We start from the raw sequence: 16,976 nt of genomic DNA, 5'->3' as shown, positions 1-16,976 counted from the left end.
ACTCAAAAAAAACAATGTATTCTAATCCTACTAGGGAACCCAGAGATCTTTCCAACCACTCATATGTAACACTATAATTCATCTATATGGCAGTGTATGGGCTAGTTGGGACAATGCACATAACCAATCTCCCACATGGAGAAAAATAAAATCACAACGTGCTTTGAAATAAGTATTGTCTGATAGTTGCTAGACATGGAACCTGCTGAAAATACCATAACATTTGCTTGAAATGAATATATTTTATGATTTAGGTCAGACATAAGCCTACGCTGTGTCTCTGGGGTTAATGGCTTTTGGGAAACTGGGATATGTCAACATGTGTTTTTTGATAATGAATTGTGTCCCACCCAATACTTTTGTACATATTGTGTATTTGAAGGATTTTCTTTCACGGTTGCTATTTCTGGTTCATTGGGTTTGGGTTCCAGATCATTTGTCAGGCACAGCGTATTTTTATTCTGAGATTATAATTATTGTAGTACCTGCTGTTTGTGGTGTTTGCACATTATCGACTTCAAACGCGATGAGTGGATTCAGAGGCGGAAGGTCCTGGATGCTGTTCCCCTCATTGTTTAGAGAATCAAGTTTCATTGGTTTAGATCCAACTGGTAAATTTATGATCTCTTCAAAATTATTGTTGTTTGGTGTACGTAAACCATTCTCATTTGGTTGTTTCTCTGTGCTAAAAGCCAGAAAGATGGTGAAATATGGGACAGTAGATAGAAACAAACTATACATGGTCATACAGCTGCTGTAGATTTACATTGTAAATTAACATTGCCTAGGTTTTAGGTTACATTATTAACAGCAAGGTAAAATCATTTACCTGTCTAGAGGTAAAGCTTGGGAAAAAGTAACAATCCTTGGTGATGGTGCCACGGATTCTCCATTTCGAGGGGTTTCTGCATTGCTCTGGAGAAATACTGATGTCTGCTCCTCATGTAAGGGGGTGGGTGTAATAGCTGAGGAAAGATTTATAAATTAAACATGGAAAACAAATGAAAAGAAACCCCATGTACACACACACACACACACACACACACACACACACACGGCTGACACTCAGCCAGCTATCAGGACTTAGGCTGACGAAGAATACCAGAATAACAGACAGGTCTATCAGGATACTGAGTGATCTTCAGCATATGGACAATCCATAAGCTGAAGATAGTTGCATTACTAGTTACTTTTCCCTACCATGTTGCAACGTCAAAGGGTTTTAACCAAAGATAAGCTGCACATAAACTATATTAAAGAATTTCCTTGCTGGTTGCCTAAAGTGTTCATAAAAATAATAAGTTATAAGGCTGTTTCCTAGAAATACTACACACCTGCATTTTCCACTGGTTTTGGAATCTCTCCATTCTTCTGAACACTGGACTGAATAAAAGAAAAAAAAATACTTTTAAAGTTGCTACATCATTTCAAAAATATATACAAATTTAGTCCTCTGGAATTGATACCTTTTAATGCCTAATTGAAAAGATGGTAACAAATAGCAGCTTTCAAGACTATGACTCAGGTCTCTCAATCAGGCTCAATACAACAGAGAATATGAAGAGTCACATATTTATACACAACAGGGCACAGGAATAATGCAGTAAAAAAGACAAGTGCTGTGAAGGGGAGAAACAGTTTCGACAGTAAATATTGGAGGAGAGTTCATTGATTGCAAAAGCCGCGACAGTAAGGAGATAGACACACACAGTGCCTAACAGAATGACTGCAACCTAACGCCGCCATCTGCTGGTCAAAGACGATAGAGAAAGTGAAAGCCGAAAGAATTAGTAGGAACCCAAGAGTGAAGTACATGTTCCCTCAGGGAAGAGACAGGAGAAGACATCAGGTCAGGTGATAGCTGCGGCACAGTTAGTAATGATAAAAGGCCCAGGAGGACAGTGAAGGGGAGGAAAAGGAGCTTGAACCTGTAGCAGGACAGACGTGCGCTACAGTGGGCTGGCTTATAGCAGCCATTATGAGAGATCAGACTAGAGGGAAGACTTGAAAGAGATCAGACCTGAGAGAGACCAAAGCCAGGACAGCTGAGTCAAGTTAGAGCCGGGAGAGAGATGACTAGGCCACAGTGCAGGGACGTTTGTGTGAGTCGTCTAGTGTAGACATACGGTACAAAGTGGGAACCAATGCCGTACTTCAGGGAATGAAGGCGGCCAGAGAGTTGAGTGCGCCGGGTAACTCACCAACCTGGGACATGCAGCCTAGCGGGTAGTATCATTGACTCCAGTTAGGGCCTGTGTGATGATGTGCATTGCCTAGAGAGTCGCAACGATGACAGGCCCAGTAGTGAGAGTGACTCCCTTGGGGTTCCAGGGGTATTAGAACTAAGACATCACTGATGGCAGCAGTTATTTAGTGGTGATAATAGAACGATAGTGAGTGTCAATAATACTGTTCATCTTATTTAAGGTATTCTTTTTGTAATATAACATGATTCCATTTCACTGTTTGCGCTAACCCCTGAAATTGTTCCAAGGCACCTCTTTAATAGTGTTAATCAAATTGTTGGCTCAAGTACCACGGTCTCTTCATTGTCTGCACTGTTGCATCCGTGTACCTGTTAACACCATCAATGAATCATCTCCTACATTACAAAACTACTAAAGGGACCAGGTTGCTTTCTTCCTTAGTCACCTACAATCCAAATCTGGAGGTGTTATGGCAAGCTGTACAGAAACTAAAACTTTTATCACAAAAAGATTCAGATTAAAATCTATATTTCCAGACCCCCCACTACTGTGTTTATAGGCACCCCTTAGATCTAAGAAGCCGTTATCAGAAGCTCCCTGTTCTCTCCAACAGGAGCCTTTCACGGCAAGCAGAAAATAATGCAAAACCTGTCCATTTATAATGACCATAGACAAAATGAAGCTCCCAAACTCACATCACGACTACAAGATCCCAGATACTCGCAGTTGCATCAAATCTACTGTAGTGTTCGTATATGTACCAAATGTCCAACTGGGATCTGTATGTAGGGGAGACTGGGCAAAAACTTAGAACAAGGATGAATTCTCATCGCCACACAATAAATGAAAAGATCTACCTATGGTCAAACATTTTTGTAGCCCTGATCACTGCATCAATTACATGAAATTGCTAGTATTATAAGGTAACTTCAAATTTGAAGAGAGGTAGAAGAATGAGGGAATACAAACTTATGACAACCTTTGACACATTCAGAGCAGGAATGAATGTGTCACATGGATTTATGTCTTTTTAGATCAATTAAGGAATGTGCTCATCAGATATTGTGGGGGCATTACAATCCCTGGACCAGACCTGAAATCAGAGGACAATGTAACTTTGTCTCTCCTTATCTATGAACTGCTCCAATATTTACTGCTACAACCGTTTTTTTCCTTCACGTCACTTCTCTTATTTACCGCATTATTCTATGACCGGGTGTGTATAAATATGTGACTTTTCAGATCCTCTGTTATACTAAGTCTGATGAAGAGACCTGAGTAGTCTTGAATGCTGCTATTTGTTACCATCTTTTCAGTTAGCCATTAAAAGGTATCAACCACTGAGGACTCTCAAATTCTAATAGTTTTTTATCTACTGGCCATCATGGTACAAAGATACATTTTCCTACATCATTTCAGAAACCGACATGACAGTCAACTAGCTTTCAGTCAAGTATTGCGCATACGTAGAGGTTGTCTAACCATCTCACTTTATACCTTCTCTCCAGCTTCACTACGTCTTGTTCTCTTCATGATTTCTTCCAGCCTCTGCATAGAAAAAAAATGGGGATCAGAAAGTTTCATGGAGAAAAAAAAAATGGTATTCCATACTTTAACCCAAACTGCAATGATGAGATGTCCAACCAATGTATTTCCTCCCACTTAAAGGTTTATTCTCCAAAAAATACTATGGAGAGCGAATAACTTGATGACTGCTTGATTTTTTTAAATGTGTAAAGTACAATGCAAATCTACTCCGGCCTTTGGTTACAGATAAGCAAAGAATGAAACACTTTTATTAAGAGGCTTATGCCAGCTTACTCTTTAAATCACAAGTGTAGGAAAGAAGATTTACAAATTCTGTCGCCAGTCCCCACGGCTGTCATTAAAATTACATAATTATGTGGCTACAGTGTATATGTGCATCACTGAGCAGACATACCATGAGTGCAGGATAAGTTCCTTCTGCCAGCACACTACAGCCTATTAGATTATGTATAAGGAGACTGAGCGAATGAATTTCATGGCTCAGAATTAATAGTGAATTTTAGAGATAAACATACAAGGATTACTCTACAATGCGCTATGTTAGAGGTTTTCTTCCCACAGGTTCTTAGGTCAGTAAATACAAAATATTTTATTCTAGCAAGTAGAAGCCAGCTTATTACTGATCACAAAACCTACATCCACTGGAAAAATCCCTTTAAGAAATACATAAAATGTATAAAAACCATAAAAAACTACATTGCTGATCATAACACTGCAGACATAATGGAAAATAACTGGTTACCTTCTTCCTTTCTGAACGCTCCTGCTCCTCCTTTTGGAAATGTTTCTCCCGTTCTAACCTAATGCGGTCAGATTCTTCTTTCTAGATGGTTTATGGTAAAAGGCTGTTGTTATTTTCAGGTTTCATGGCACTTGGCACATCAAACATGGTTGTGTTAGTGCTATGACCCAGGTCAAGCCACTGTCCTATAAAAGGCGGGTTTGTTTTTCTGTGTAGGTCTTAGAATATGGAGGTAAAAATGTCACAACTGGACAATAACAGAACAGCGTATACATAACAGCTATCCTGGTGACAGATTTGTTTGTAAAGGAAACTTATCGATACTACATATATACATTAGAGAGCTGTCAATTCACACCTAAAGTGTTAGGCATCAAATAAACAGGTGTTAATAAAAAGTAACAAAACTATTATTTATGTCTTTCAATGACGTAACTTTGTTTTACTTTTATATACATCTATATACATATCAATATCTGCCATCACAAGGAAATACTTGTGATAATGATATCCACCCTTTCAACCCACAGATAAAAACAGTAGAGCATCTGTGAGGCGACCATACTATATGTCCCTCAAGCCCCAGGAACATACTTGCTTCTGAAGACGTTCAGCTTCCTCTCGCTCCCTTTGCTCCTTTTCTTCTGCTTGTTGTTTCTCCAACCTTTCCTTCTCCAGGAGCTCCTTTTCCTCCATCTCTTTTCTTTCTGCCTCCTGCTGTTTTGCTTCCTCTTCTCGGCGAGCTCTTTCAATGGCCTGCCTTTGAGCTATCTCCTCCTTTTTTCTCCTGCAACAATGTCATCATTTATTACCAATATTTATACAGCGCCAATATGTGCCACAAAGATTTTCAAATGCTTTAAAATACAGATATAGGCTACACAGACACCATATTTTACCGTTCTTCCTCTTCTTTTTCTCTCTTTTCTTCCTCTTCCCGCTCTCTTTGCTCTCGAGCGAGCCTTCTCTTTTCTGCAAGAATTCGAGTGGCTTCCCCTGGGTCATTGGTTCTTGCAAATGGCTTGTTTGTCACAGTAGGCGATGCAAGAATTGGTGTTGGTGGTAATGACGATGGCTCTTCTATAAGAATAATGAAAAATCAAAATGAGAAGATAAACAAAAAAATTAAATAGTTTGGTAATTCTTAAATTTGAGCAAACTTCTAGTTATTACAACAGTGGAATATTTGGCATGTGTTTAGAGCGCTCTGATGAAGCGTGCGTTGATATTTTTAGTTTCTAGTTGTGCGCTTGACTTTATATTGTATAAAAGCCATGATACATGGAAAAACCCAGAGAGAAGATTGTACCGGTTATCAAACAAATGCACCCTGGTGACAAAGTATATAATGTGAAGTAGGCAATTTTACGGTTAAAAAGTATGGTTGTACACGCAGTATTTGACCATTAAGGTTACAGAGATGGACTATGCAACGTATAATTTGGCCACCAATAAACAAACGATATTTGCCAGCCACAATCTTTATGACATACAGTTATTACCCTGTGGCTTACATGGTCAACTTTGCTCAACAAATAGATTTTCTTCTAAAAAAAAAAAAGAGAAGAAACCACACACAGTTTACCCGGTGAGAAAAAAAAGTGAACCCAACAAGGTTTGGCAGCCAAAACACATTAGGCCATCTTGGGATCTGACCCTAAATAATGTATTTTGCAGAAAGAAACCTAATGTGTATGTGTAGCTTAACTCAAGTTCATGTTCATGCCAGCAACAAAGTTAATGTTGTTTCTGTGAAAAAGCAATATGTAGAAACTAAATTGCAAAAGTAGCTGCACACAGCAAACAAAAACACTGCCCTTAATGAACATCAACATTTGGCAGAGGTCCCACCACAGCAGCATGCTGATCACCTTTCGATTTGCCATCTGAGACTTGAAACCTGTAAAGACCCCCATACACGTTACACTAATGTCAGCCAAACCCGCCAAAACTGATAGGTTCAATCGACAGTCTAATATGTTTTGGGAGCCCCAGACAGTTACCTGTCGGGAACGTTTAGGGTCCAACATGTCCTATTTTGGCTTGACGGTTTCAGAGAACACAGGAGTGCTCAGCCAAGCGAGTGCCTATATATGGGACAGCCTGTCGCAATGGCGGATTGCTAAACGATTGGCCAAGGGTCATTTAGTGTGTATTGTGGGCTTAAGAGCCATTCACAGTAGATTAACACCACTCACTCCCAGTTGGTTGTCCATATGAATTCTTGCAAGAAAAAGTGCATGTTACAAGATACCGTACATGGCATTATAGTAAATGCAAAAATTTGAGCCCTTTCAAATTGATGCCACACTCCAGACCACCTACCTAATGGTTCCCGCATTCTATTTCCCCTCCATTGTCTAATATTGCATCACTTGTGGAGATCACATTCCTGTGCGAATTAGCAGCAATTTCTAAAATGACTAGACCACCAACACAAGGAGCAAAAGTAACACTAAGATTAAATCATTAACAGTTCAAGTATTTTTAAATAATAGCTTTAAACAAATACTCAGACTGTTAATGAATTAATTCTAGTGATATTAGATGTAACTGTGAATGTATCATGTGGTCCTCTATTGCGTTATTCTGTTGACCCCCACATTGTTTTTAAATTGTTTAATTTCAGTAAAGTTTATGAATTTTCCAGATTATTTGCACCTTTTGATTCTTTTGGTGAAGACTAGACCAGCCAGATATAGCGTCCTCTCTTCAGGGTCCCCATAGACTAGTAGCTGCAGGAGTCTGTACTCCAGTGCAGCCCACTGATCCTAATGGTAAAAAGTCCTTAAATGTAATGCTAAAGGTGAATCTACAATTTATGTATTACCTACAAATTATTACCCATCAATAGCACTAAAAATATAATATTACTTAAAAGAGTTATCCAGATTTACAACTTTGATGACCTATCATTTGGATAAGTAATCAATATTAGATGGGTGGGTCCGAAACCGGTCACCACCAATAATCAGCTTTTTCCAGCTCTGGATAGATGTACACATAGAACGGAACTGGATCAGCCCAGCTCTGATTGCTGAAAACTGCAGCTGTGCAATTGAAAAGGAGCCATGCTGCAGTTTTTGGTAAAGGCCACTACATAGTTGCCAAGAACTGTTCCAGCGCTGTTCATATTTACATCTGTCCAGTACTGGAGCTAAAAACAGTTGATGGTCAGTCCCCCACTAAACTTATGATGACCTATCTAGGAGCCTTCACAGAAAACATGTGGCCCCACCATTGCATCCATTAAGTATGATGCCACCAAAAGTACACCACAAACACCATGTGATACCCCCACAGTGAATTTCTCCACAGTACCCTTCACATGCACACTATGCTGATTCTACTATATCCCATCTTATCTCCCCCAGCAAAGTATGGTGGCCCAAGCACAGTATGATCCCACAACTGCGACCCCACACAGCCCTCCATGCAGTATAATGTGCCTACATACAGTATAATGGCCCGCACTATCCCTCCAAACAGTATAATCACCTCCACACAGCCTTCAACACAATATGTAGGACCCCACACAAAACTTCACTCTGGATAACTTCTTGCATACAGTATAATTGTCCCCACATAGCCCTCCATAAAATATAAAGGCTTCCACATAGATCTCCAAATATTATAATGACCCTCACATAGCCCTTAAAATATTATAATATACCGTAGTATACTAGGCCCCACATAGCCCTCCATACAGTATACTGGGCCCCACATAGCCCTCCATAAAATATAAAGGCTTCCACGTAGGTCTCCAAATATTATAATGGTCCCCACATAGCCCTCAAAATATTATAGTATACTGGGCCTCACATAGACCTGCATACAGTATAATGCACCCACATTGTCCTCCATACAGTATAATGTGCCCCACATTACCCTCCATACAGTATAATGTGGCCTACATTGCCCTCCATACAGTATACTAAACTATTAATATGGGCATACATGCTATAGAATGCAGAAAAAAGTCTTACCTGTCTGTAGGTTTCATATCTGATGTGTTGTTGCTGAGAAATCATCTTTTATCACTTTATGTAAATGACCTCTTCCAAGCTCTGGAGAGGATGATGCCTGGAAGATAACTCGGCCTCCAGAGCTTATTTTACATGAAGGGGAGTTACCAGTGTGAGAAGTGACTAATGCAGAACAGGAAAAAATGAAATTTGTCTTCTTGCAAACACATTTTTTGCTTCTCTCTAAGCTGTATTGCAACAATGTCTGCCTGTGAGCTGGAAGCTGAGAGAAACCTGCAGATGTGTCAGTTATAATCACACACAGCTCTGCAGTGAGATCAGGAGAGCGGCCAATACATATCACACTGGTAACACTGGTAACCATTACCCATCAAACTGGTAACTCCCCCTTCTATTTTATACAAGCTCAGGAGGCAGAGTTATCGTCCAGGCACCATCTGCCCCAGAACCTGGAAGAGGTCACTTCTATAAAATGATAAAAGATTATTTTTCAGCAATAACACATCTGATATGAGGCATAGAGGTAGGACTTTGTCACCATATTTTATCTATTTAAACTATTTATATGGGCATACAGGTTATTGAATGCTGAAACAGATTCCCTTTAACCCTTTTCCAACATTGGGTGTAATAGTACGCCCATGCTGGAGTCCCCCTGTTTGATGCGGGCTCTGGTGCTGACCCGCACCTTTCTGGACACATGACAGCTGATCTATACAGCTGAAATGTGCCCGCAACAGCCTCGGGTGGAATCACGATCCACCGGCGGCTTTCTAACTAGTTAAATGCCGCTGTCAATCTCTGACAGTGGCATTTAACTCGCGCTTACCGGAAGCGCGTTGCTTATCCTGCCCATCGGTGACCCCATCACATGATCGCGGGTCATCAATGGGTCAAGCATGACAACCAGAGGTCTGCAGCAGACCTGTATGGTTATCATTGCCAGATTGCTACGTGCGCTGCCACGTGGTCGGCGCTCACAGCAAGTGAGCATTTCTGCTACACACAGGCGATCTGACCATCGCTTGTGTGTAGCAGAAGCGATCACAATGCTGCATCTTCTAGTCTCCCATGGAGATTATTGATGCATGCAAAAAGTAAAAAAAGTTTTTATAAAACTATAAAAGTTCAAATCACCCCCCCCTTTGTCCCATTCAAAGTAAAACAATTAAAAAATACACATATTTGGTATCGCCGTGTTTAGAATCGCCGAATCTATCAATATTAAAAAAATAATTAACCTGATTGCTAAACGGAGTAACGAGAAAAAAATTAAAAACCCCAGAATTAAGTTTTTTTCCTGCATTGCAAAAATGCATAATAGGCGATCAAAAAATCGTATCTACACCAAAATGGTATCAATAAAACATAAAAAAATAAGCCCTCAACCAGCCCCAGATCACGAAAAATCGGGACACTACAGGTCTCGGAAAATGGCTCAATTTTTTTTTTTTTACAAATTTTGAATTTTTTTTTTATAACACTTAAATAAAAAAGAACCTAGACATTTTTGTTGTCTATGAACTGATAATGACCTGGAGAATTATTATCGCAAGTCAGTTTTAGCATTTAGTGGAATTGCACTTTTTTTTTACAATTTCACAGCACTTGGAATTTTTTTCCCGTTTTTCAATACAAGATATGTTAAAACCAATGGTGTCGTTCAAAGGTACAACTTGTCCCGCAAAAAAAAAAAAAGAAGCTCTCACATGGCCATATTGATGAAAAGATAAAAAAGTTATGGCTCTGGGAAGAAGGGGAGTAAAAAACAGAAACTAAAAAACTGAAATACCCCTGGTCGTTGAGTGTTAAGTGGAAATACAAGAGCACCTAAAAAAATATCTAACATTTTGAGTCAATAATGCAGACAGACTCAAGCAAATATCTCTGTACCTTGCATTGTTTCAGCAGTTGCAGGACTTGGAGGACAAGGCTTTTCTTCACTAGATACTTCTGCATTTGCTGCTGGTGGTGCTGGTGGATCTTTTTCTTCTATCCTTTCTTTTTCAGTGGGATTGGCTGGTATATCTCCCTGTTTTTTCTTGGAGTCTTCCTTGCTGTCTTTTTTTACTGGTCGGACATTTCCTGGTGAGGGTGGACGTTGAGGGGTAGTGGCCGCCTTGATGGAACTATTAACAATAGCTGGTACTGGCCTGGGTGATGACTTATATGAAGATCTGAAAACCATAGGAATGCTTGGGTTAACAATAAAATCAGTTCACATTGGTTTTGTTATACAACACTGAAAAATAATAGATGTGGTTTACACATATATAGGTTATAGATTGTCTATATATACATACTATATATATATATATATATATATATATATATATATATATATATATATATATATATATATATATATATATATACACACACATATCATATATACACATATATACATACACTCACCGGCCACTTTATTAGGTACACCATGCTAGTAACGGGTTGACCCCTTTTGCCTTCAGAACTGCCTCAATTCTTCGTGGCATAGATTCAACAAGGTGCTGGAAGCATTCCTCAGAGATTTTGGTCCATATTGACATGATGGCATCACACAGTTGCCGCAGATTTGTCGGCTGCACATCCCAAAGATGCTCCATACAAGGCAGGATGGATCCATGCTTTCATGTTGTTTACGCCAAATTCTGACCCTACCATCCGAATGTCGCAGCAGAAATCGAGACTCATCAGACCAAGCAACGTTTTTCCAATCTTCTACTGTCCAATTTCGATGAGCTTGTACAAATTGTAGCCTCAGTTTCCTGTTCTTAGCTGAAAGGAGTGGTACCCGGTGTGGTCTTCTGCTGCTGTAGCCCATCTGCCTCAAAGTTCGACGCACTGTGCGTTCAGAGATGCTCTTAGGCCTACCTTGGTTGTAACGGGTGGCGATTTGAGTCACTGTTGCCTTTCTATCAGCTCGAACCAGTCTGCCCATTCTCCTCTGACCTCTGGCATCAACAAGGCATTTCCGCCCACAGAACTGCCGCTCACTGGATTTTTTTTCTTTTTCGGACCATTCTCTGTAAACCCTAGAGATGGTTGTGCATGAAAATCCCAGTAGATCAGCAGTTTCTGAAATACTCAGACCAGCCCTTCTGGCACCAACAACCATGCCACGTTCAAAGGCACTCAAATCACCTTTCTTCCCCATACTGATGCTCGGTTTGAACTGCAGGAGATTGTCTTGACCATGTCTACATGCCTAAATGCACTGAGTTGCCGCCATGTGATTGGCTGATTAGAAATTAAGTGTTAACAAGAAGTTGGACAGGTGTACCTAATAAAGTGGCCAGTGAGTGTATATATTACATACACTCACCGGCCACTTTATTAGGTACATCTGTCCAACTTCTTGTTAACACTTAATTTCTAATCAGCCAATCACATGGCGGCAACTCAGTGCATTTAGGCATGTATACATGGTCAAGACAATCTCCTGCAGTTCAAACCGAGCATCAGTATGGGGAAGAAAGGTGATTTGAGTGCCTTTGAACGTGGCATGGTTGTTGGTGCCAGAAGGGCTGGTCTGAGTATTTCAGAAACTGCTGATCTACTGGGATTTTCACGCACAACCATCTCTAGGGTTTACAGAGAATGGTCCGAAAAATAAAAAAAATCCAGTGAGCGGCAGTTCTGTGGGCGGAAATGCCTTGTTGATGCCAGAGGTCAGAGGAGAATGGGCAGACTGGTTCGAGCTGATAGAAAGGCAACAGTGACTCAAATCGCCACCCATTACAACCAAGGTAGGCCTAAGAGCATCTCTGAACGCACAGTGCGTCGAACTTTGAGGCAGATGGGCTACAGCAGCAGAAGACCACACCGGGTACCACTCCTTTCAGCTAAGAACAGGAAACTGAGGCTACAATTTGTACAAGCTCATCGAAATTGGACAGTAGAAGATTGGAGAAACGTTGCTTGGTCTGATGAGTCTCGATTTCTGCTGCGACATTCGGATGGGTAGGGTCAGAATTTGGCGTAAACAACATGAAAGCATGGATCCATCCTGCCTTGTATGGAGCATCTTTGGGATGTGCAGCCGACAAATCTGCGGCAACTGTGTGATGCCATCATGTCAATATGGACCAAAATCTCTGAGGAATGCTTCCAGCACCTTGTTGAATCTATGCCACGAAGAATTGAGGCAGTTCTGAAGGCAAAAGGGGGTCCAACCCGTTACTAGCATGATGTACCTAATAAAGTGGCCGGTGAGTGTATATACATATATATTACTTACACACACACATATATATATATATTATATATATATATATATATATATATATATATATATATATATATTTATATATATATATATATATATATATATATATATATATATATATATATATATATATATATGTGTAAGTAATATATATGTCACAGTATTAACAAAAATACACTTACCCTCCAGATGTAGGCGCTGATGATTTTGGTTTAGATAAATTAGGGGAAATTGCTCTCTTTATAATGGATATAGGTGTTAATAATACATTCTCCCTATCGGTCTCACGTTTTTCTCTTTTCTCCATCTAATGAGAAAAGAAAAAGTTAGTAATTTGGGCAGTTTTTACATCACCTATGAAATATCTTCTCTTTTATATGTCAGGATAAGGATTAGAAGGGACAACATAAGGATTAAAAGGGACTGACCTATTGTTTCAATCAGTTTTATTTAATTAAATGCATTATAAAAAAAAAACAAAACGTGTGCAATGATTTTTTTGGGCCATATCACAATCTTTATTTAAAATGAGAAATCTTGCAATTGTCCTGTGTGTGCAATACAGCTATAATACCACTGCTACTGGACCTGAAGAAGAGGGCATTACACGCAAAATGAGTCGCCAAGATGGCATGTACTTCAAACAGTGGCGGGGATGGGTTGTCAGCGCCCAGGGCAAAGCAAGTATTTTGTGCCCCTTAACCCTTCGACAATTAGACATCAAATTTTAAAAATAATGATTCATTGTTACATATTTTATATTTTTTACTACATTGTTGTGTTTTATTCTGCAACTATTTAATTACCTTAGCCTTAAAGACATCCCTAACCTTAATCCTACAATTAGCCCTAACCCTGATCCTAGTTAGGGTTACAAAAGTTATGTAAAAAGTTAGGGGGCGATTCATTAGGTTGTTCATGATAAAATTGTGGAGTAAAACACCTTAAAAAGTCACAATATTTTTGCACAAAGTAGGTGTTTTGTTTTTGCCGTTTCTTTTCCTACACTTTGGCAGGCTCCCCCAGAAGATCACTGTCTCTTCGGTCACAATATGACAATAAGAGGACTATGTATCCTTTCTGACATTAATTTTCAAAACACATACACCAGCTTCATCATGTATAAGACAAATTTCATAGTGCCAGATCTTCTTTAATGGATGCAAAGTGTTTCAAGCTTCGTAAACAGGAATCACAGTTTGCTTTACTGGTCCTTTGACTACTATTAACTCATTAGGAATATACAAAAAAAATAGTGAAATTGTCCATATTTTACTCTGCATAATATAAGAGGCTGAATACTTACACTGCTCTGTCCTCCAAAGTGTGTGGTCCTCCGTCTTGCTATTACTTCTGGTGTGCTGAAAAAAAGTTTTGCCTTCTCGGAACTTTTGCTGATTTGAGGCTTGGAGGGCTGGGGAGTTATGGGGCTGCAAGATGCTGAACGAGGACAAATGGGGATAACTAGGGTGTTTTTTTTTTTGTTTTGTTTTTAAACATGGAGTTGAAGATGTGAATAAAAGAATGCCAGAAGCAGGAAGCAGGAGAAGAAAAAAAAGGAAGAGAAGAAGAGTAGCCCGTTAATACCAGCAAGGCTTATATTTACACCAAAACCATCGCTGTTGGCTCATCAGGGATATTAACATTAATAGAGATGTTCGCTTTCCTGGATATGGAGGGCTTCAATTGAAAGAGACCCAGAACAAATACATCTAGGTATACTCAATGAGGGTTTTAGACATAATGTAACAATAGATCCAATTTTCCATGATCCCCTCCCCTGATCACCAACAGATTCAGGGGAGTACTGATCTGACTGACAGCAGTTAACAGTGATGGTTTTGGAATGTTCTGAAGCAGAAACCCTATGATCCCATAATGATCCTAGAATTACTTACAAATCAGATAAATATCAGTCACAAAGAAAATCAATCAATCCTGAAAGTACATGCTACATAAAAACAAAAAAGCCACAAAAGCCAAATGATCTGAAGGACAGACTGTATCTACAAGCAAAGCTTAGAAGAAATAGATACAATAAAGGAGACGAGACAGTCACTTGGGCTTGGTTTGTGTCGAGAACATTTTCTACTGATATGTCATATATTGAAGAGCACCACCTAAAGCAAATTCTATTTAGAGTGCATGTCTGGTATCTTGCAAAGCTTCTATAGCTCTTATTAAGTGGGGACATAATAAGTGATGGGAAAGTAAAATGAAAAAGACTTTAAAAAAAATATCCTTCTTATTCATAGGTTATAATATTAGCGTAAATATTTACCTGAATTTATTATCAGATTTTGATTAATAAAGATGTTTAATGGGAAAAACTTAAAAAATAAAAAGTTTTTTTTTTTAATCATATGGCTTGGGTTTATATGTCAAGAGAAGATCGTTTTGCTAGCAGTGGGACCTCCACTGGTCAAAACTTCTGACATGCCTCCATAAAATGTGATAAATCTTTTAAAACTATTTGTACTTTAAGGTTAGCACTGTATGCAGCATTATTTTTGGCCATAAAGGGAGTCCATCGCCTCCAAAACTAAATTTAAAAATTGTCATAGTTGATTTTTTTAAATGCAATTGCAGGAGCTCTGGTGCACCCTTAGTGTGGCCAAGGGCTCAGTGCAACCATTTGCCCCTTCAATTATCATGCCTTCACCTTATGTTGACTAACAGTGCTTGTGTGCCCAGAACGAGCGCTACCTGAACTGAATCTTCAGCCCTGTGAGTTCACCCTGACAATGCAGGAACCCAGTGAGCGCCAATACAGTGTCCGTGCAAGCACACTTTCATCCCGCTCTCCTGTCTGCACAGACCGCTCGCTACATGCAGATTGGGATGAGGGCGTGTTTGTACTTACACGGTGTTGGCTCCCGCGGGGTTCATGCATTGTCAGTGTGCACATGCACACGTTTGCTGTCTCTTGCAGAATCACTGTGCATGTGCAGCACGGGAGATTAAATTCAGGAAGTGCTGTCAATCAACATAAGGGAACGTACGCGCATAATAACTGAGGGGTCCGAACAGGCAGCTTTGAACAATTGGGTGCATACCGGTGCTCCCTCATTTGTGAAAGATGTTATGTCACGCAATCCTTGTGGCCAATCAGCACTGGTTCACTCTGCTCTCGTACGGATATAATTGACATTCAGAGGAAGTGAGAGCTGTGGATGTCTTGATTTGTCCGAAGGAGTAGAGAGTGATGCCAGTGCTGATTAGCCACAGGGTTCGCATGTCATAATACCAAGTGAGCCCCCGGGAGAGTCAGTGCCGACACCACTGGAATGGCGCTGGCACAAGAGGGGAGTAGAAGTGTTATTTCCCTGAGAGAAAAGATAGGGATTCAGAAGCGTTAAGGTACCTTCACACGAAACGACTTTGTAACGATATCGCTAGCGATCCGTGACGTTGCAGCGTCCTGGCTAGCGATATCGTTTAGTTTGACACGCAGCAGCGATCAGGATCCTGCTGTGATGTCGCTGGTCGCTGAATAAAGTTCAGAACTTTATTTGGTCGTCCGATCGCCGTGTATCGTTGTGTTTGACAGCAAAAGCAACGATACCAGCGATATTTTACACTGGTAACCAGGGTAAACATCGGGTTACTAAGCGCAGGGCCGCGCTTAGTAACCCGATGTTTACCCTGGTTACCAGTGTAAAATGTAAAAAAAAACAAACAGTACATACTTACATGCGCGTCCCCCGGCGTCCGCTTCCCACACTGACTGAGCGCCGCAAAGTGAAAGTGAAAGCACAGCACAGCGGTGACGTCACACAGTGCAGGAAGCGGACGCCGGGGGACGCATGTAAGTATGTACTGTTTGTTTTTTTTACATTTTACGCTGGTAACCAGGGTAAACATCAGGTTACTAAGCGCGGCCCTGCGCTTAGCAACCCGATGTTTACCCTGGTTACCCGGGGACCTCGGCATCGTTGGTCGCTGGAGAGCGGTCTGTGTGACAGCTCTCCAGCGACCAAACAGCGACGCTGCAGCGATCGGCATCGTTGTCGCTATCGCTGCAGCGTCGCTTCGTGTGAAGGTACCTTAAGTCCAAGTAGCGGACAACCCCTTTAAGAGTCTTGGATGTTTAGACTGTAGGGTATTTAGCAGCTAGGGAATCTTAATACAAAGTCTGAATTTCCAGAGCCATTATTTTATAAAGGTAGGGAATCAATCTCATATACTTGTGCAGACATGGGGTCAGCCAATGCAGTAACCAGTGACGTGTCTGATATATTGAAAGCTTAAAGGGGTATTCCTAT

At 40.3% G+C, this 16,976-nt stretch overlaps 1 protein-coding gene across 9 annotated transcripts in view; it reads right to left on the bottom strand.

The window, feature by feature from the left end:
• MAP7 (microtubule associated protein 7) overlaps positions 1 to 16,976 on the bottom strand; it is a 186,019-nt gene that overhangs the window by 2,311 nt on the left and 166,732 nt on the right. For 6 of the 9 annotated variants that reach the window (XM_077289294.1, XM_077289300.1, XM_077289298.1 and 3 more), the window contains 10 exons: positions 14,018 to 14,175; positions 12,894 to 13,018; positions 10,377 to 10,660; positions 5,397 to 5,577; positions 5,092 to 5,284; positions 4,498 to 4,578; positions 3,705 to 3,755; positions 1,335 to 1,383; positions 830 to 965; positions 486 to 685 (listed from right to left, as the gene is read on the bottom strand). In XM_077289294.1, the coding sequence (XP_077145409.1) occupies positions 486 to 685; positions 830 to 965; positions 1,335 to 1,383; positions 3,705 to 3,755; positions 4,498 to 4,578; positions 5,092 to 5,284; positions 5,397 to 5,577; positions 10,377 to 10,660; positions 12,894 to 13,018; positions 14,018 to 14,175 (1,458 nt within the window). The remainder of the gene's footprint in view (positions 1 to 485; positions 686 to 829; positions 966 to 1,334; positions 1,384 to 3,704; positions 3,756 to 4,497; positions 4,579 to 5,091; positions 5,285 to 5,396; positions 5,578 to 10,376; positions 10,661 to 12,893; positions 13,019 to 14,017; positions 14,176 to 16,976) is intronic. The other 3 variants (XM_077289296.1, XM_077289293.1, XM_077289297.1) reach the window with 1 other exon arrangement.

This window comes from Ranitomeya variabilis, chromosome 2 (assembly GCF_051348905.1).
Source record: "Ranitomeya variabilis isolate aRanVar5 chromosome 2, aRanVar5.hap1, whole genome shotgun sequence".
Classification (NCBI taxonomy): domain Eukaryota; kingdom Metazoa; phylum Chordata; class Amphibia; order Anura; family Dendrobatidae; genus Ranitomeya; species Ranitomeya variabilis.
This window is presented reverse-complemented; position numbering and strand designations above follow the sequence as displayed.